Source organism: Pteropus medius, unplaced genomic scaffold (genome assembly GCF_902729225.1).
Source record: "Pteropus medius unplaced genomic scaffold, Ma_sr-lr_union100, whole genome shotgun sequence".
Classification (NCBI taxonomy): Eukaryota; Metazoa; Chordata; class Mammalia; order Chiroptera; family Pteropodidae; genus Pteropus; species Pteropus medius.
The window spans coordinates 7,924,903-7,946,328 of record NW_024349224.1 but is presented as its reverse complement, the minus strand read 5'-3'; the positions used below and the strand labels follow the sequence as shown (position 1 = coordinate 7,946,328).

General features: G+C 48.2%; 1 protein-coding gene across 1 annotated transcript in view; it reads right to left on the bottom strand.

Moving 5' to 3' along the window:
• Positions 1-129: 129 nt before the first annotated feature.
• NUP93 (nucleoporin 93) overlaps positions 130-21,426 on the bottom strand; it is an 86,577-nt gene continuing 65,280 nt past the window's right edge. Inside the window, exons 6-22 of the mRNA XM_039880926.1 lie at positions 19,901-19,975; positions 17,794-17,883; positions 16,186-16,325; positions 13,512-13,644; positions 11,903-12,060; positions 10,760-10,925; positions 10,412-10,505; positions 9,462-9,653; positions 8,764-8,890; positions 8,576-8,648; positions 8,246-8,290; positions 6,623-6,739; positions 5,777-5,895; positions 4,811-4,928; positions 4,307-4,390; positions 2,824-2,952; positions 130-386 (exon numbers count right to left, since the gene is read on the bottom strand). Coding sequence (XP_039736860.1) covers positions 276-386; positions 2,824-2,952; positions 4,307-4,390; positions 4,811-4,928; positions 5,777-5,895; positions 6,623-6,739; positions 8,246-8,290; positions 8,576-8,648; positions 8,764-8,890; positions 9,462-9,653; positions 10,412-10,505; positions 10,760-10,925; positions 11,903-12,060; positions 13,512-13,644; positions 16,186-16,325; positions 17,794-17,883; positions 19,901-19,975 — 1,971 coding nt within the window. The 3' untranslated portion in view covers positions 130-275. The remainder of the gene's footprint in view (positions 387-2,823; positions 2,953-4,306; positions 4,391-4,810; positions 4,929-5,776; positions 5,896-6,622; positions 6,740-8,245; positions 8,291-8,575; positions 8,649-8,763; positions 8,891-9,461; positions 9,654-10,411; positions 10,506-10,759; positions 10,926-11,902; positions 12,061-13,511; positions 13,645-16,185; positions 16,326-17,793; positions 17,884-19,900; positions 19,976-21,426) is intronic.

Below are 21,426 nucleotides of genomic sequence, written 5' to 3'. Positions count from 1 at the left end.
CACAGATGCCTATATAAGCCTATTGTTCTCTGACCCAAGCACCAGTGAAGACATTTTCTCCTACACAAATAAAAATTTAAACAAAATTTCAAGGAAAAAAAAAAAAAAAGAAAAGAATGGGAAAAGAAATACAAAGCAAAGAAATTTATTGGTGTTGACAAAAATACATAATACAAAAAACAAAACGAAACAAAACACAACAGAAACAAAACTGGAAACCCCACCCCAGTGGTACTGACAGCGTGCGGTCCCAGAAGCCCCTCAAAGCATCGCACTTAATTCATGAGGACCTCCATCTGCACCAGCCTCGCGTTGGTGTCCCCGGATGTCCGGTAGGGGATCATCCCAGCAAAGGTAATCAGGGCTCGGGCTTGACTTCGGAGTTGCTGCGAGAAAGAGGAAGAGAAGAAAACCTTCAGGTCAGGGGCATAGTGTCAGAAAGGGGCACCCGCCACTTTCTACCATTTTCTACTCCTCGGGGTCAGCGGCCGGTTCCCGGGGAGTGGATGACAGCCACGTTCTTCCGGCCTGGTGCACGGCTAAGCCTGCCCACTGGGCCCCTGTTCCAAAGCCCTTTCACTGAACAAGCTGCCTCGCCTGACACATGTGACCAGCCAGACACAGCCCCGTGCTTCAGTCGCCTACTCTAGTCGCTGAGTCCCTCTCTTCCCACCGGCTTCCCTTAGTCTGAGCTTAGGGCCCCACGAAGCACCCGCCACACCAGAGACGTGGGCTGTAACTGAGTGCAGCCCCTTCCACTTCTCTTTCTCTCCTGCTTTTGTCCTTGTATGTCCCTTTGCTCCTTCCATTTCTTCCTTCCTGACATAAGCACTTGGCCCTCATTTCCCAGGCAACCATTTTATGGGATTCCTGGACTGTTCCAGATGGGAAAAAGATTTTAACTTGGGTATTTCTGAAAACAGAAAAAAAGAAAACCTTCACTCTGATTCTGAAATGATAAATTACTGAATAAAGAACAAACTGGAGAACAGCTTCATGTTGCCCTAAATTGAGACATGCTGGATGCTTATACCAGCAAGAAATAACCCATGTCTAGAATAAAAACGGAGTCTATATCATCTTTTCAATCAGTAAAAAGACTTTTAAGGAAAACTCAAGGGTCACTTACTAGGCTTCTTAATACCCATTCAAGAAGAAAAATGAAACGCAAGTGTGTGTTTTTTTTTATCTGATAGGTGAAATAAATTGGCAAATGTATGTCCTATAACTAATGTCCAAACCAAAAGAAATTTTATCCTTATGATTAGAGTACCCACAAAATTTTCTTTCAAAGTGCACAAAAGTGCACGGGCTTCCAAGCCTGATTCGAAGCTACCTCACACGTACTCTTGGGGTGTTCGGGCTAAGGGCCCCACCCCATTACTGGGCAGCACTGCACGGTAAACCAGGAGGTCCCTTCGTGGGCAGGCAGCTTGTACCTATGCCTCTCCCTGAACCCACCCATCCCTGCCTCTCATCAAAAAGGGTGATGGGCAAAAGGAAGACAGGAGGACGGCTTTATTCGTGATGTGTAAAGACTAGATGCCTGAAAGAGATTAAAACACACAGCTGTGAGTCGCTGGGCTCCACTCTCTGCGGGCAAGGCCGCCTCTGACCTGCAAGCAGCACCCAGAGGCCACTTCAACACTCATGCTCGCAACAGCACCGCACTGGGTCCCTTCCACCACAAACACAGATCGCGGCCAAGTTCCAGGCTCAGTGAGCCCACCACACTGGCACATCTCCTTGACACTCATGTTTGATGCCACTTTGGCTCTCGCCTGTCCAAGAGCAGATGGCAGACGCTCGGCTGTCTCTGGTGCGCACGGAGGGGCCTGCCACTTTGGCGCAGCACTCCAGGCGCTGCCACCTACGTTGTTAAAGGGGAAAATGTCACCCTCACCGCAGAGGGGTCTGTCAACAACAGTGCCTGTGGGGGTCACTGCAGAGAGGCCCCAGACACCCTTGTAGGCAGAAGATAGGATTTTCAAGGCTCTAGTTTCCTGACTGTAAAAATCAGGTATGGCTGTTAACACATCATACTGAGTCCCATCAAACATTAAGTTTCCACTTTAAGGGAAGGGTAATTTTAAAATACTAAGTTTTAATGGTTTAACTGGGTCAAACACCTCTGTCCTGTGGTTAAATCAGCTGGACAACAGATGCTGTGTGAGTCCCAGGATTGCACTGACCCGGCCTCCACCTGACCCGCACAATGCTGGAGGCACCACAGGCGGCGGAAAGGGCACTGGCCCGAGGCTCAGTCAGACCCGGCTTCCAGACGTGGCTCCTTCGCCTGCCGTCTGAAGGGCCCACAAAGGCAAGCTGCTTCCTGAGTCCAGGCCTCAGTTCCCTCCGCTGTAAAACGGGGTAACAATGACCGCCCTAGGTACCTCTCTGGGGTCACTGAGAGGCTCAAATGAGAGCAGAAACAGGGTTTTCATCGAATTAGTAGGCCGAACAAAAGTACGGTTTTGATGAAAGTGCTTTGCTGAGATTCACAGAACAGAAACGAGCAGGACATTCTTGTGGCATCACTAGAAACTAATGTTCTGTTTGATTTTTTAAAAGGTGATATTTGAACATTTAGTGTTTTTGGTTTTTTTTTTGGTGGGGTTTTTTCTTTCTTTCCTTTTAGCTTGAGAAAAACAGCAATCCTATTAATGTCTGCTCTGTTCTGGGAGCCTGACACAGGTTTACCAGCTGCCAGGCGGCAGGGAAAAGGGCGCTCTGGGGTCGCAAGCAGTGGTCTCACGAGCTGCAAGGGAGGGCAAACCAGGGAGGTGCTTCTCAGCGATGGTCTGGCCGACGCTGGGGTCTTACAGAGTCACGGTCCTCGATGACTCGCTGGGGCCTCGATGCCGAGGAGGGACTCGTCCCCTTGAGCCTCTTAAACTGTGTGAACAAGATGTTCATGGTGGCGAGAAGCACTTCTGAGAGGTTGTGCCTGATCTGCACAGAGAGAAACACATGGAGTGAGGAAAAAGAACCACGCCTCGGCCAACACCAGGAGCCGGCGGCCTCGGTCACGCCACGTCCCCACAGCTGCCAGGTGGAGAGCTCGCCATCCAAGAGAAGCTAATGGCACCGCAACGCCAAGTGTGAGAGCAAAGCCCAGACAACGCTGCTCAGGAGATAAGGGGGTCACTCGTCTGCCCCTTCCTGTGCCATCCCTCCGAGGCCGGGGCAGCAGGCAGAAGTGCGTCGACCACATCTGACCGGTACGCAGGCCTGGCCTGGCTGACAGAGCCATCACCGAAAGAACCAGTCTGGATTTGCCTGTCAGTAGGTGGGGATATAGGTGGGGATACTCCCCTCTGTCTCAGACCCACCTGCGCTGTCGCCATCGGACCTGCACAGCCCTGGCAGAGCCCTTGGGAGTGTCTGCAGGGCCAGGCCCTGGCGCCTCACTCAGTCCATGATGCAGCGAATGAGGTATCCAGAGAAAGGCAAGACACAACAAAAGAACAGGTGGCTAGAGGCAGAGTCGACAGCAGGTATGAAGAGAAGGTCGGCGAGGGGCAAGACCTTCTGAACTATACGCACCACAGGTGCAGAAGTTGGCCTTCCTTCTTCCTCTCAAACAGAAACACATTTTTATAAAAGGTACGGGGTAACTAAGTAACATTTTAAATTGACACACTATTAGTGACATCCCAGAACGACTGTCTGTGGTCCCAGAGTAGAGGCCCATGTGGCTGCACATGCGAATGACCAGGAGGTCCACGCCACAGCCCCGATCAGGGACGCCGGAGTTCCTGCGGCAGGGCCCGGGCACGGGGATGTTTTCAAAGCTCTCCCAGCAACGCCAGTGTGCAGCCCAGCTGAGCACCCTTGGGCGAGACGGTAGCAACGTGCTAGGAACCCCACAGAGAGACTGGCTCTGGGGCTCAAAGACTGATAACTGAGCCATGGTCACTGCGCCTGCTTCTCAGGACAAAAGAGTTCAAAGAGGGGAAGGAAGGAAGGGAATCGTGATGCATGTTTTACACACCCAATGGACCTACTTAAAGATCACAATTAAGCACTACGACACGTAGAACAAATGGATGATAGAGAATTAAGCCAGACCAGAAACCCGTTTCTCTCAAGAACATGTTTGATCACTAAAGCGACTATGTTTTCTGGGTCAGGAATTCAGACGCTAACCCGACAGGGATATGTGCACTCACAGAAAACCAGCCCAGGATATTAGGAATTGGACTCGTCTTAGAACACGCAAGTCTGAGATGGTGACGAGGACAAAAGTTTCCAGCGGAAGAAGGGAAAAACAAAAGTTCCAGAGCTCAGGGAGGAGAGGACTCACTTCGTCACTGAAATTTCTGAAGGCAGCCACTCTCTCTTCCACACTTTCCTGATTCAGGGGCACCAGCTTCAAGCGATCGATTATCTGTGCAAAACAAAACCCCAGCCCCATAAGATACAACCATCACAGTCACTTCATCTCCTTAGACACTGAGTTAGCATCTGACACGTTCATAAAGAGTTTTGTATCAGAAAATGCTATTTCCCTCACGCACGTAAAGGCTTTGATTCTAACTTGCTAATTTAATTCCTATCCTCATTTTTCTGAGGACATTTTAAAATTCAGAGATTTTAAATTACTTTGAGAAACCTCTCTGTCTTAAGACTAAAGGGGAAAGGCATAGAAAAAAGAAAAAAAAAAACAAAAAACACAGAAACTCCCTTTAAGCTCCCAGGATCATACTTGTCCTTGGTGGCATTTCCTTTGTTTTAAATGAATCCAAGTGTTCTGAATTTTTAAGGGCGGACTTTAACCTGCACTTCAAAGACTGCTCCTGTCACTTACATCAAAGGCTCTGTCAATATGACCACTGTGGTATTCATCGAAAAAGGTAATCAAGTCCAAGAGAAGATAGAATGTGGAGTCCACAAATTTATTTGCACTGATCCCCTGAGCCCTATACCTGGAAGACAAAAAGGAGGAAAAGCGTCGGGGGGTATATTATTAATTTCTGTGTAGTCTGTATCTTTAAGAGAGCATCTGAAAAATGTCAAAACCTCTTGAACTCTCTAGATGAGGTGAATTAAAGATTGCAAAATAGCGTTTCTTGTCAAATAGCCAAGCATTTGATGGTAGATTTGATATGAATCCCCGTGCGAATATTTGCATGGAGCATGGTTCGCTAGCCTCAACCACGACCTCAGCATCTGAATGTCCAGGAAGCATAGGAGGTGCTGATGGGCCGAAAGCCCAGCGGCCATCACTGGGGATCCTTTATTAAATAGAGACATCTCATTTGCCAAAGAATGTTCTATACTTCTCCAGGAAAGCCTCTCCAGCTCAGTTTTCTCTGGGTCACTTTATTAGGAGTCTCTGTAGAGGGCACAAAAAGTAATGGCTGTCGCCTCAGCCTGTGAGTCGCACTGAAGTTTGATAACTCACTTAGCTCTGTCGCAGAGAGGCAGGCAGATTCTGAAACACTGGCCACTCCCCCTCTAAGAATTCCCCCATCCATCTATCGCTAGCATTGTCCTCAAACGCCTTTGAGATGGCTGACAGCAGTACAGAGCCGAAAAGAATGCCTAAAATTAAACCTAATGCACAGGATTAAAACGCTGAGATACCCTTTCATGCCGTTCTTCCCGGCAAAAACTTTTAAGTCCGACAGTACCCGGTGCTGGTGAGGATGCGATGAAAACTGGCGCTCTCAGAGCGTGTGGTGGGACGTCGAGTCAGCAGAGCCACCGTGGGACACCGCTGTCACTGGCAAAGCTGAAGGTGCGCCAGGTGGGTGCCGGCGCCCGGCCTTACCGTTCGGCGACGGAGAGCGCCATGCTCTTCAGCCGCTCCTTGTTGGACTGCGGGGCGCTGATCTGGGGGACCACGGGACTCAGCAGTTTGTTCATCAGTTCCAGCACCTTGTCAGCATTCTGTTCGATTTTTAAAAATTAAAGATGGAATCAAATAACCAGTAAAGGAAAAACCTAAATAACCAGAACAGAAGAGGGAACTTCCTGGGTGGTGGACAGAAATGTTCCGCGTGTTGACCCGGCGGTGGCTGCACGGACATGTACCCATGGGAATTCGTCGAGCTGTGCGCTTAATATCTGTATGTTTTCTCTGTCTTATTTAGACCTCAACCAAAACATTTTTAAATAAAAAAATGAAAAATAACCCTCTTTTTGTCCACTTTTCTCAGTTAATAAAAGGAAAGAATGTAATCTTTTTCAGAACACACTATGTATGTTCTTCTGTAGAAATACTTATTCCGGTTCTCTCACAATGCCTCAGCTTCCAAACTGTCCCCTAACACGTTCTGATCACCAGTGTGTCTGGGGCTGCCCGAATGGTCAGCGTGGAGGCATTGTTACCAGCAGCTTCGGCTGCTTATTCTGTGGCCAAGTGGGACTACCGCTCAATGCCTGCAGGATATCCTTTCAGTGCATTACTTTTGTTTGGCCAGAAATGCCTTAAGGGCAGAAATAGACCTGTAAGATGGGACTTTCACCCTGACTGGACCATTACCTGCCCAAGCACTAGGGGAAAATGCCTCAGGAGGGGCAGTGGCACAATGGTGACATCTGAATGTTTGTGCATTTAATGCCAAAAAGCCTACAGAGCTATTAAGTGCAGAAGAAGGACAGGGGCACGGTTTACCTTGGCAAGGTCGTAAAGCTTTGCTGCTTCCTCAAACAGTCCTTTATTTTCCGCCACAGAAGCAACTTTGTTGATAATAGGCTTTGTGTCGCTAGTAAACTTATCTATGACTCCAGGCTGACAAGACAGATAATAGAGAGGGAGAAGGAGAGATGGGTGCACAGAGCTGTTACTTTAGAGGCAGAGAAGCAACTGGGACCTAAAAACTACCCTAAATGAAAACACCTGCCCTGGGCAATGAGCATATTTCATCAGCCAGGCTCTGGTTTTCTTGAAGCTAAAAGGGCTTATTAAACACATGAAAAGGACCAAGGAAATGACACATGAAGTGGGAGACTCGCAGGCAGCACAGAGGAGTCAGCAATAAGACTGTGCTTTTCCAAAATGACCCAGAGAGTCGGTGAAATTATGAATGATTTTAAGTTTGCCGATGAGTAGGCATTAGAGGGAAAAAAAACATGAGACTCAGAAAACCATCTGAAAGATTCTGGATCTGCTTTCTAAGACAGATGGCAAAAGAAACTCAGTGCTGAAAATACATATGGCAAGTGATGTCAGAATATTAAAAAAAATCACCATCATCACTCAACAGCAACCAAATGGTCAGGAGAGTATGAGAGGCCTTGGGAACGACCAAAGAGGCAGGGCGGACCGCGTGATGTCTGACTGGCTGTTGAGATGCTCCACTGGGCTGGACTAGGTCAGGGTGACCTGCTGTTGCCACACTAGAGGCAGCACAGATCAGCGAAGAGCATGGGCTCTGGGTTCAAATTCCAGCCCCGCTTCTCACTAGCTGCGTGATCTTGAGGAAAATAATTAACCTCTCGTCTCCATTTCCTCACTTGGAAAACACAGATAATAATGGTTCCCACCTCGCTGGGTAACTGTGGCGATTAAGTCAAAAAAACTTGTAATGCCTTCAGCACGGTGCCTGGCAACTGTCACTGCTCAATAAGCACGGCCATCGCCATCAACACTGTCACTGGCCTTACTTCTGAGCTGGACAGTGCGAACAGTGTGAGCTCATCTCAAGATCACTGAGTCTAAGCCACCGCTTTTACGAGTGAGGAAAGTGAGTCTCTGAGAGACAGGTGACTTTCCCAAGGCTGCAGGGAGAGTGCCCGAGAGGGGTCTCCAATGCCAGGACCTCTGCTCCTTCTCCTATACCGGCCAATGGGCATGATGGGTCTCAAGGAATCGCTAAGGCTCACGGGAGCAGCTGCATTTCCGGGGTCAGAGTTGAGTTCTGGATCCTCAGAAACTACCTTCTGAGAGAGGTCAAGCATATTCCTAACGTTTCCATCTGGGGAGAGTAGGTGTAGCAATCAATTTCTTTTCTTGCATATGACAGAAATGTAGCCTTCTCAGCTCAAAAAAAAAAAAAGGCAGGCAGGAACAGATGAGTACCATAATAAAAAATTTACGTATTTTAAGGAAAAACAGAAATGTGTACAAAATCAAGGTCATCACTTGGGGCCTGTAATATTCACTTTGTTTTTTAAACTAAGTGACTTTATTTGGATTTGCATCTTTAGTGCCTTGAACTCTAAAAACTAACTGTATTCTTTTGATAATTATAATTCCCCAACTGCAAACACATTTCTAGGTGTGCACTTAACGTACCTTTCTGCTTCCGTCATTCTCCAGTTTCCCGAGAATCATATCAAACTATGGAGACAAAAAATAGTGTACTCGATTTACTGGACAAGATATACACAGAATCCACAATTCTCTGGAGACAAAAGTAGGGAAGAAAACAGTGCAGGTGGGAGAGGTCTTACACAAACGAAAACAGTGAGACTGAATCAATATTTTCGCTGTCAAAAACCAAAGAAAACTATAAAAATCTCGGTCATACCCACCGTAACCATACCGAGGTGACCGCATGCCACATCGGCATGAGAATACACATAGTGACAATCGTGGGTGGGAGAGAAAGGGAAACCCACATACCTCTCGACTTTCTATCACAAGCTCACTCACACAGCGCAAAAACATGTTTTCGCCTTGACTGTCTTTCTCGTCCCTGTAAGGGGACAAAAACAAGATGGTTTCTCGTGCGGACCTGAGGTCTCTCACAGTGGTTCTCAGAATGGCAAACATCAAAACCAGCTGAAGTACATGGTCAAAACGAGTTTTACCTGAGGAAGTAAAAGTACTGGAGGGCCTCCCTCGGGTCCGTGGACTCAAACTTCCGGGTGTAGAGCATGAGCAGCCTCACGAAGTTCAGCCGCCGCATGCAGGGAGGGTCGCCGGGCTCATGGCTGACTGCACCGTGGGGGACACAATTAGTCACAACCACACTGCCCCCTGACCCCGGCAACCAGAAGCTGTGGGGGCTGAGTACGAAGGCCCAGCAGCACCTGCTCCCGCAGCCCAGCCGGGGCCTGCTGGCATAAGCTTCGGCCAATCCTCTCCCCACCCCGTTCTCAATTTCTTTCCAGTGTGGAGACAATGGCCCACGATGGGTCGTGCTCTGGGGGGACTTGGGGGCACCTACTGAGGAAGGTGCAGCCATGCATCACATTTATCTTCTCCCCCTCTTCTGCCTCTCACACCCCAGGCAGGTTTGCATGGCGTGGGGGGTGGCTGGGTGGCGTTCCAAGGGTTCCAGTTAGAGCCAGAATGAGAGCCAGACTTGTGACTCTAGGCACTGCATCCCCTGTGCCACCAGCCTCCAGCAACCTGCCTGCCTGGCCGCAAAGCCAGCGCTGCGTACGGCGCTGTCTACAGCGCTCTGAAACGACTGTTGCCATCTGCCCAGACGCTTGCGCGCGCAGTTACGTGTCCACCACCTGACGTGGAGTGTGTAGTCACGCTACTGCCAGAAGATACTCACGGAGCTGAGCGCTCTGTCCCGAGGATTTTAAAAGCAGCTTCAGTTCAAAGAGCACCAGCGCCACGTGGACAGCGTGGCAGCGCAGCCGCTCCGTGCGGAAGAGAAAGGCAACTGCGGCCTCAAACTGAGCCGTCAGGAAGAGCACTTGGAAGTAGAGGAAGGGCTGCTGGTTCACCGTGAAGTGGGACTCGCCTGGGGGACAGGAGACACAGCCGACTCAGAAGGGTTTCCTGCTGGCGGCCTGGCCCCAGGCAGAGGCCCCGTGTGCTTCCAGGACTTGCAGGGCGGGATGAAGGGGGCCCTGGACGGTGGGATACCCTGTGGACCCGGACCTGGTTCCACAACCTCTACGCCTCGCAAGGCAACCGGCACGCAGGGGTCACGCTGTAAAACCCAAACTGCTTGTGCCAGGTGGGAGACAAAGAGTTCGGGACCTTAAAACAGAATACAGAAGGGGCTGTTCATCTCCGTGGCCCTGAGTCGCTCCATGAGGAGAGGCGCATCAGTTCACCTAGACTCACAGACACCTGCGTTCAGCAATGGCTGAGCACCAGCTGCGATCTTGTTTCCTTCCCAGAATTCTTAAACAAGGAGAGGTGGGGAAAAAAGCGATTTATCCCTCATTTGTGTTCAGATAGTCATTGAGAGACCTACCAGGACGGAGCAGGCAGGTCCTGTCTCTCCCTGAGCAAATGTCAACCAGAGCAGTTCAAAGAACTAGAGAAAACAGTTTACTATACATGACCGTGTAAGTCACATGAGTTGCTTAAGGCCACATGGCCTCTGTTCGAATTTGAAATCGTTTTGTTGTGTTGTGTTTGGAAGACCCACAGGATTTTGAAGGAAAGACAGAAATCAGAGATGAAGGATTTTCCCAGAGGAAAGGTAAGCAGCGACCGAGGGTAAGGAGGTGGACGAAAGGGAAGGTGGCCATGTTCAGGACATCTTACCGTAGTCTTCCAACAACTGTTTCTGGAACTGCGAGAGAGTGAGCCTGTCTTGTGGGGAGCTGGTGCCGTCATCATCAAAACACACCTGGTTCAACTAAACCCCCAAGAGAAACACACGCATTTGTACAAACTACGTCCCAAGCCAGGTGCGCAGGTGTAGTTGCTCAGCAGCCGTGCACTAACGGCTGTGGTTGCCCATCGAGAATTATGTAATCAAACAATGGCACTAGGAGGCGGTCCACGAGCCCAACCACTTTCCTGGCATCGCACATGAAGCAGGTGAAATCTGCATGAGGAGCACGGGCAGAGGGAAGGGGCTAAGGCCCTGGCAAGAGGAGCAGCACCTACCTTTAGCCACAGGTAGTCCTCAGTTTTGTCGGCCACTTCGCTCTGATTGTCGGTGACGTCACATCGGCCGATGATACAGTACACGGCCCGCTTGTAGGGGTCTGTGTTGTTCCTGAGGGCCCTGCGGTAATGCAGCCGGAGCTTGTTCTCTGTAGCTGGGGACAATCTAAAGACACAAGGGAACACACGGACACTAGACTCAACAAGGATCCTCAACGGCATCTGAAAGCACGCCGGTCCCAATGACGTAACAGTTATGACGCCCTCCTTCACCGAGCGTGACAGGCACTGGCCTGCCCATATCCCGAGTATCGTCGCCTTAATCTGAATGGCAACCGCCAGCACCCGTGTCTCTCTGCCTGCCGCTTCCTCCGGTCGAGGCCTTCCAGGGCAGGTCAGAACCGCGGGGGGAGTGCACACTGCACCCCACCTCGCAGCGGCCCCGAAGCAGTGACGGAAAGAGCGAGTCCTCCCCTTGACCATCTGGGCCTCCCGCTGGCCTCCTCCCTCACCCCTGTGGGAGCAGATACACACAGATACACACCTGCATCCAAACGCCTGCCTCGGGGCCCACCTGGGGGAACCCAGGACTTTAACTGGGCTCTACACTCCCTAAGCGGGGGGTTGTGGCTTAAGACAATCTCTGGCCATGGCATTACTAACGCTGCCGAACAAACTGTCCCTAGTTTTCCACAGGTGTAACTGGGACAACCACTGTCATTTCTTCTACATCCATGTATGAATATTTAAACTTCTAATTCCAGCCTTTGAGCTATGAATTGCATGACAACGTAGTGGGCCAACCAGAAAAGCACTAAGTGTAAGTAAATAAAGACAATGCAACAAAGTGTCACTTTATAACACGCCTTGCTGTGCCTGGGATTTACTGAGTAAATCAAGTCATGCTCCTGGCTGCAGCCCCTCCCACACGGGAACATGAGTGTCAGAATGGGGCTCTTTTACTGTTTTCAACTGTTATTCTCAAGAGAGTTTTACTCCCTTCCTAAACTTTATTTTTTCCCAAGTAGAAATTTATTTTGAGCCATGTACAGGGAGCGGAGGGCAATGCCGGTGGAGGCCACCCTGTTAATTCCAGGTGGCTGCTTCCAGATGCACCATCTCTAGCTGTGAGAGCCACCGCACCTTCTGTCCTTGCTGTTCATGTACTCCTGGAACCAGGTTTTAAACTCCCCCAGCTGGTGCTGGGCTCGGTTAACCACCTGGGAAGCGGCAAGCAGGTCTCCACAGCGCATGCAGTAATAGATCAGTGCCCACACAGGATGGCCTTCCACCTCTCCATCCTGAAAGAGGAAAGATGCTCAAATTAACAGGCAAAAAGCTCTCTCATGGCGTTCTGATGTGCTGACCTTCAGCTAAGCCCTCTCCTTGTATTACGCCGCTTAATGTTCACCATAACCCCATCAGGTTTTACAAATGAGGAAACTGAGGTATGGGGACACGAAGTTATTTGTTCAGGGTCAGCTGGTAAGTGGCAGTCTGGCTCTAATGCTTCTCCTCCAAAGCACTGTGAGCCCCACCAGATTCACAGCCAGCTTGTGGTTTCTCCACGGAACCCCAGCAGCCCGCAGTAATCACATAACACGTTCTGTCAGATCGGACAGACGTGCACTCCTGCAACTGCCACAAAGCGAGGGCTAAAGATGGTCACTGACCAGTCAGAGACTGTCATCATCATACTTGAGTTTATCAAATGTTAACTACTGATTAGCCAAATGGATCTGGATCCTGGCATTTTCACTCATTCTTTCGTTGTTCACTCAGCACTTACTGAGTAGGTATGTCTCAGACACTGTGCTAGGCGCTGGGGATCTGAGAAGGCAGCAGTTTCGGCTCTTCCAGGACTGGAGCTTACCGATCCTGATCCTGCTTGGTCATCCTTCTGTGTAGCGGGCTGTGGTTACCCTTCTCTCTCTGCTTTTGCCCAGCTACTCCAGAGAAGTGAACTGCGGAGCATCTTTCTGGCCCCTCCACCCTTTCCCTGACAGGACTCTCAAACCCAGATCTGATCGGGGCCCTTCCCCACTTAAACCCCTTTGAACTGTTTACGTCCAAAGTGTATGGCCTGGCATTCAAGGCTTTCACCAGCTGGCCTCAAGCTTGCCAAGCCCTACCACAGACCCAATATGCCAGGTACTCTTTACTGTCTCCACGTTGTAACCTCACTGAATACCCTTTTGCAAGCTCTCAGACTGGTGAGCCCCGACTTTTCAAGCACAAAAGTGAGTGAACGTCACCTCATTTATGGAGCCAGCCTCTTATGTATCCCACCACCCTTGGTACAAAGCTCCCAAGTAGTGTTTTGCACAAAGTATAATAAGTGACTGGGAGGTAATTCTCCCAGTTGGACTATGAGCTGAGAAGAGAGGCCACATCCTAACAGCTATGTCTAGCTCCATTTTTCTAGTCGTTAGAGGCAACAACCTCAGGAAGTCATCGCTGACTCTGCCTCTCACACCCACATCCAAGTTCTTCAACAAGTCCTATTGGCTCTTCTTTCAAAACTCATCTAAGACCGAAGGACATCGTCCCCACCCCTCACCCCCACCCCCTCCTCCACCGATTTGAGCAAGCACCATCGTCAGCTGGCCTCCTGCACCGCTGGCCTCCCAAGGTCTTCCAGCTTCATTCCTTGCCCCTCTGGCCTCTCTTCCACACAGCAGTTTCTATACATAATCTCATTTTAACTGAAAACTGGAGGTGTAACTGATCACATAGAGAAAGCTGCCAATACCTGAAGTCCGGGCAACGGAGCTGGAAGTTTAATGTTCAGGAAACTTCGAACCAACTGGTAAGTCCCAGGCACCCCACCCAGCTGGGCTTGATGCAAATTCCCAAAGACAGTAACAAGGGTGTAATTCTTATAACTAGAAAAGTTTAAAAGAAAAAAAGAGGGAGGTTGAAAACACATATTACACATATCTGTGTCCATATCCATGACATGAGACTGGGAACTCTGCAGGGTAGGGAGGGCCTGGACTTCAAAGCCAGGCACAGAAGAGGAAACTGCATATGTATGGAAGCCGACCGCATTACTCAGTGGGCAGTGAGTGCATCATTGCAAAGATTTCTCATCTCTGCAGGTACTCAAAAAAATCCCTGGAGGAACGTAACTGTGCACTTCAAGCACATTAGGGCCAATGTGCAGAATAATAATTGCAACGGCTCATAGCCTAATGTTCTAGTGGGCTCTTTTAAGCTTTTTCTTTTGAAAACTTTAAACCTAGAAAAAATTAAAATAGTCCAATGAATGCTCATCTACCCTTTACCTAGATTCACCAATTGTTAACATGTGTACAATGTTTTCTTTCATTCTAAACATATAGCTATACACACACATATATACATATATACCTACTTATCTTTTCCTCTAAATTATTTAAAAATGTTACAGAAATACAAAAATCAGGGGCTATTCATCTGTAAATACTTTACCAGGTATCTCCTAAGAACTAGGTCATTCTCCTCTCTAACCTCAATACTATTATGACACCGAGAAATTCAACATTAACATACTGTTATTGTCCAAAATATAACCCATATTCAAATTTACTCTTTTTAAATTGAGGTATAATTGACATACAACATGATATTGACATACAACATGATGCACAACATAATTATTCTGTATTTGTATATACTGCGAAATGATTATCACTATAAGTCTAGTTAACATCTGTCGCCATGCAGATATAGAACTTTTTTTTCTTGTGATGAGAACTTTTAAGATCTACTCTTAGCAACTCTCAAATATGCAATTCAGTGTTATTAATTATAGTCCACATGCTGTATATTACATCTCCATGACTTGTTTTATAACCAGAAGTTTGTACCTTTGGACTCCCTTCAACCATCTGGTCCATTTCCCCACGCCCATGTCAGTGGGTTAGCATCAACAAAAATACTTTAAAAGTGAGTATAATTATTTTAAAATATTCCCTTTATCAAAATGTGACAATGAATCCTTAAAAATGATGCCATCAGAGAGTGATGCCACTAGAGTGAAAAAGAAAATAAGGTTACAATAATTGTGGACAGAAAACTCCCAAATAGCTCCAAGTGATGCTAAAGGAATTAATGGGACGAGATAATCCTAAAAAACTAAATAAGAAATAAAAGAAATGGGATGGCTTACCAGATATAAGACCAAGGAATGCAGCCTGGCACCATGGGTGAAGTCAAGCACCAATGTTAAGGATTAGGTTTATTAAGGAAAAAGCAGTCATGAGCAATCATATATGTAAACCCATTAAAAAAAAATGCTACAGGTCTCTGTATACTCTAAGAAATTCTGACTCATTTTGCTGACTTGTAGCAAATAAATACTACTACATACATCAAGTTTTTATGGCTGAAGATCAATACACGCAAAAGTTATGTTACAAAAATTTAGCCAAAGCCTGATGAAGTATTTTATAAACTCTCTTGTGCCTATGCCAGAAGGGATAAATAACCATTTGGAGTCCCGGATTTTTCTTAACAAGGGAATGGAGGCTGGTGAGTTTAATGTGTTTAATGTTATTCATCTCATGTAGCTATTGTATAATTAATACAGGATTTGGTATAAAACCTATTTTCTGCTGTACCAAGTCTGAATTACCTCAGTTACACACAAGGAAATCTCATGACTTCCTAAGGAAGTATTATTGTGTTGATAAAGGGCCTCTACACCGCACAGGCTCAGGGGCGAAGAGCGGCAATTTAGCAAGGACATTCAACTTGGCTTTTCTTCTCGAGCCAGCAGAGGCCCAGCACCCTGTCTCTGAAATAAAGAGGGTCTGTGGCACACCCCTGCAGGCCAGTTCAGAGCTGGAAGAAGTGTCCACGGGGAAGGCTGAATGGCACAGGTCTTAGCAATAAAGGGACAATAGTTAGGGCACAGTCATAGCCTCTCAGTAACCAACTCCAATTAGTGGAGAGGTGGCAAAGAAATCGGGCACAAATCACACGTGTTAGCAGCTGGGAAGGACCAGGCCACACAGGCGTTAACCAAGTGGCGCCACGAGGGACATAAAGGATCAAGGGGCCTTCCTGAGGTTGGAGGAGGCAACACGGCTGGTGTGAAAAGGGGAACACTGAAAGAAAAGCGGAGCCTGAGGAGTGCTGGCCAAACCCACGAGGGCAGGGTCCTGACCTAAGGCACTGTGGCCCAACAATCACGTCCCCATACTGAGGGGCAGAGAGCAGAGGAAAAAGTCCAACAGTGTTCCCACTTACCGTGACTCCACATGGCTGCAGACCCAGTCCTGTTAGAGAAGTGCTTCTGAAAACAGGACTGCACCTTTCAGACTTGCTCGACCGGTTTAAAATGTACCAGCTACAGAGCACTTAGCGTGACGACTAAGAACACGAGAATGGCTGACTTCGGGGCACCGCAAGCCAGCCCCACGGCGCTACTGCCGCCTTACCTCTGCTCGAGGTACCCCAAGGCCTGCCTGACAAACTCCATGCGCACGTCCACGCTGCTGCGGCTCTTCAGGGCGTCCGTCGCCGGTGCCAACAACACATCTGTCATTTGTTTTACCATGGTCCACATGTCAGAGATGTTCTGCACATAAATGAGATGACATGTGACAACGCTGTGTGGCTCTTCATGGCACTCCGATCGCAAAGGCAGGCAGGTTGTGGCGGGAAGAGGTTAATGCCTCCCTCCAGCTTACACCCAGTACAGAAGGCAGTCCTCTGTCCTGCCAGCCACCAGGCTCCCATCTTCCCACAAGCACCCCCTGTCCCGAGCTACTTTTCAGATCAATTACTATTCTAGGTCTGACATAACCACCCACATAATTAAGACCACATAAAAGAAACAAGAACACTGAATCTCAGTGGGTTATCCCTTAAGAGAGAGTGAATACATTTCTAATTGTCCAACGCTCTAGGAGTTTAAACTCGAGTAGCTGCATTTCAGTCCTTACAAGGTCATATGAGTTTTTTAAGGCTTAAAATAAGAGTTTAACCTAAATGATACAGGTTTTGTCCATCAGAGACTCTCCAGGGGCCACTGCTCTTAGCCATTTTGGGAGTGTCACAACCCTATGTTTCTTCCTACTCACTACCTTCAAAAGACGTCTCCCGTGACGGGCTCCCAGGACAAGAGACGGGCTTCTCTCCTTTGTTACCAGCACACAGCTGGGACTCCCTCCCCCCAGAATCCTCCTGGCTGTAAACCTCTCCTTAAAGACATGCTTCTGGAACTTGGGCAATATCCTTGGAAGATAGCAATGATGGCAGAAAAGCAGGTTTACAATTTTTCCAAAGGAAAAGAGAAAATTCTGATTTTACTGTCTCAAAAATTAAAACTGTAGAAACTCCACCTAAATGTGACTCCTTCTAGGTAGTGAAATGGTAGGTGAATTCTTATTTTCTTTAGATCTGTTTGTAGTGCCTCATATTTTACTATTTTAAAAAAGTTGGATGCATTTTTGAAGACGAAAAAAATCTGTATATAAGTGCTTGCTTCCATTATATCCTTCCCTCCCTTCCCTTTTCCTCCTGGCCAGCCACCTACCTACCAATCCCTCCATCCATTCCCCCACCCCCCCAGGGTGGGGTGAGAGGGAATAGGCCAAGGATAAGAACTGAGAGACAGGAATAAAGATGGGGAGTCAGAGAGGAACGGAACCAGTGGCATATAAAGAATGCTCATAAAGATCCCACCTGAGTCAAGTTCAAGGGGCTCACCAGGGTGAAGAGCCCATCAGTCTGCCTAAGGCGGGAATCTGGTGAGGGAAGAGTGGGAGGAGCCTGACAGGACTTCAAAGCAAATATAGCCCAAGAATTGTCCTGACCATTAATTGATCCTGGCTGAGTCTCCTAAACATGCATTAAAAATACATATATAGCATCATCATCAAAAAACCACCCCCAAATTATTTACACTACTACTCTGAAAAACGGTTAACGTTTTATTCCGTGGAATAGTGTCTCTTCAGCACATTTCTGCCAAGTCAGCAGGCTGCTAATCCTATCTGAACGTGGGACCCCACGTTTCCGCCGGGGTTAGCTCCGGGCGCTACCTTATCGTCCAGCTCTGCGACGGAAGCACAGAGGTCCACGAGGTTAGGCTGCAGGTGCCCGTTCACAATCTTCTCATTATAGATATAAATCTGAAATAATGAAAAGCAAAGTGAGTGGCACAATTTCTATTTTCATGTCTTTTTAAAATCTCTTGCAACAGTTCCGAAGCCAGCTTCTGCCCAGTGGTCGGCAAAGCTTCAGCCAACCTTTCCTTCCTCCTGAGAGTGGCTGAGCTATCCACGCTTCGGGGAGGGCAAGGCCACTGGCCAGTGTCCCAGTTCCGTGTTTGAGCTTTGGGCAGCAGCGTGGACCCCAGAGCTAACCGCTACCCCAGCCTTCCTGACACCTGAGGACTGGGAGCAGGGTAGTCCTGGGGGAGGAGTGCCATAGGCCATTCTGTGCCTTCCTCGCGCAGATTCTCAGTCTCGGTGAGCAAGGGCCAAAGGGGAAGTTGGGACAGTAGAAGGACTCCCCCTGCCGCTCCCTAAAACCCCAAGGCAAAGTTTGGTGATCTTGACGGCTAAGGACCAAAGGGCCGCAAGCCCAGGGCTTGTGGGCTGAGGAAGGAGTCTCGGGTGGCGGCCCTGCCAGCACACTCACTGAGTCGCTGGAGTACCCGTTACTCTGGGAAAGGATCCCTGTTCCTCTCAAGAAAAAGGGACTACGTGAGTTTAAGGTATGGAAAAACCACCACGACTCTGAATTTTATTTTAAAAGAACTAAATGATGGTAAAAACCAGTAAGTTCTGCTCTTTGCATCTTAAGTCCATGCTCTACCAGGACTGAACAAGGTACTGATGTCAGACAGACCAGGACCCCGCCGAACCTGACTTCCCTCTGCTGTGAGTGGGGGATGCCATCACGCAGGCTCCAAGAGCACAGTGAGATTCAGCTAAATGGTTTCTTAACTATAAGGCGCTGTTCAGTCACTCGATGAGCATTCGCGAGGGGCCTTCCCTTTGCAAGACACTGAGCTCAACCTGGGATACAAAGGTCCACTCTGTGCTGGCGGGGACAGCCATGTACACAGCTACATGACATCATGGTACCCTGAGTGCTAATCTGAAAATGTTAGTTTTATGACGCTTTAGTCTTCACAGATTCAGAAGATAGTTTCTTCAGAAGCTTATAATCTCATTAGGCCTGAACTGGTGGTGGCTGTAGCGAAGGAAGGAGTCAGCCTTACGATGAAGGGAAAATTTAAAAGAGGAAGATGTAGTCGGGGGGCGGTGGGAGGCGGGGGCAGATCTCAAAATTGGAGCCAAAAATAAAAGTAGGCCCAGGAGGAAAACACGAGGGACTTGGAAGGAGGGGGACTCGTGCGCAGGAAGCTGCTGCGGCTGGCTTCCACCGCCTGGAGAGAAGTGGCAACGGTATACTTAAGGATAGTGACTTAAAAAAAGAAAATTTAGAAAATTCTCCTTAACAAGAGGTGCAGGTGGAACGGGAGCACGCCATCCTCAAGAAACGAGACTGTTTTCCCTTCTTGAAACTGTGCAGGAAAGCAGCAAATTAGAATAAAACACACAAGTGGCCAGCATTGCTTTATTCACTCAGTTCCAAGTACGAACTGTCCTCCGGGCAGTTTCAGTCCAGTGAGTCCCTGAGATTTACAGAGTGTCGATGGACACCATACGACTGCACGGCCAGATGCACAACTGGCCACGTAGAGGCGCGTGCCCTGTGCTCACCAAGGCATCAAAGCATTCGGAAAATTTCTCAACAACGAGGGGTGAAGAAGGACTTCTGGCAATACTGTCAGCCTACCAGGCAATGCGGTTAATACAGAACTCCGTTTGCGCAACGGTGCAGCCACGCAGGCTCCACTGTGCACGGGCTACTGCCAAATGCAAACGAGACCCACAGTCAGTATAGAGGGCAGATTTCAATTTCCCTAAATCAAATGTGAGTCATTCTATTAGCCAATTTGATGGAATTCTCCAGTGACCCCGATGGTAAAACATTAGCCAGTCCTCTGAATGAAAACCCAGCCTGCTCTTAGGGTCTGACTTTCACATGAAGGTGATGTGTCTTTGTTTTCTTTTACTCCCCAGACGGCTCACAAAGGATCTGCCTGGATCTGATCCTCCTGGAGAGCACGCTCACCTGCCGGGCGTATGCCATCTCGATGCTATCCAGAGAGCTTCGACCGGGGGGCCCCACATCACTCAGGTAACTTGGCTACAGATGAAGACACAATCAGAACCGGTTAAAAACAGCATTCGGTCATGTAAAGAAAGAAACGTATATAAATATATGCTTGTCTTTAACAAAACTGTGAGGAATCAGTTTCCTCACACCGCATCATCCCTCTCCATGGCTTCACACCGGTGAGGCTTCGTTTTCATGTGTGGGCCTCCTGTTTCCATCGATCATATCAGACAGCTGAGAGGACGGACTTTATAGGGTCACAGTACTGGATTAAGACATTTCCAGTCTAGAGTCCACACTAAGACAACAGCTGTTGACTAATTTTCTGCATCTGAATATATGAAGCCAGTCTAAGCTGGACATTCATTCATTCGGCAAACATTTGCTAGGGAGCTGCCGGCCTGCCTTGTGCGTAGGTAGCTGTGTGCATATCCATCCCCACAGGGATGGCAGGCCAACCCACAGAGCCCATATCCAAAGAGCACGGTCTGATGGGGAGAGTCAGACACGACGGTATGGAAACATTTATTAATCTCCTTTTAGAAAGACTAAAATTAACTTTTAGCTAAGCTTATTTCCTACTGGATCAAAATTAAGTATATCCTATAGATATATTCTTAAATTTCCAATACATGTGTTGGTACTGTACTGTAGCAGAGATCGAATTCTTTAAGCTTCTCTCATTAAAAAACCAAAAGACTAACATTCTTTTCTCTAAAATCCAAAACAAAGCAGTGTAAAGTAGAATTCCTGGGAAACCGATGGAAGGTAGCAGCAAAATGTCCTAGCACTACCATAGCTGGTCAAAGGCATGCTTAGTGTGAGCACGCACTGGGAGGGGGGCAGAGAGGAGAGAGGCGCAGGAGGCAGAAAGGTGGGGCGTAGACCCTCAGGTTCTGGACTGTCGGGACAGACTGTGTTCCAGGAAGGCCACTTCCTCCCTGGCCTTGAGGTCTAGCACATTCTCCTGGTGCCTCTGGTTCACATCAATTGAACGAAGGGGCTGTCCCCGACAGTCTCGAGAGGCCCTCCTCATCTCTGACTTGCTGCCATCACTGGTATAAAAGAGCTTTAAACGCTTTACTGACCTTGGAGGATGCTGCTGGCTGGCTGATTCCACGATCACTTCCAATCTCCATCTATCACTTTTACTCCCTGCTACCTTGCAGTCTGGCATATGGTATTAAACATATACCCAATGGTCATTCCTACTAACACAGATTAAAAACCACCGGTTTACAATAATAATAGCTATACCTATTGAGCACCTACTATATGCCAAGCACTTTCTTAATGTCCATGTGTTAACTCCACAATCCTATGAGATACGTACTTTCATTATATTAATTTTACAGACGAAGACACCAAAACACACGGATGCAACTTGCCCAAGGTCACTCTAATAGGAAGCAGTGGAGCCATGTGGGCAGGCACCACCTCGCCCCCAGGGCAGCTTGGGGCAACTCTCCAAGGACAGCCAT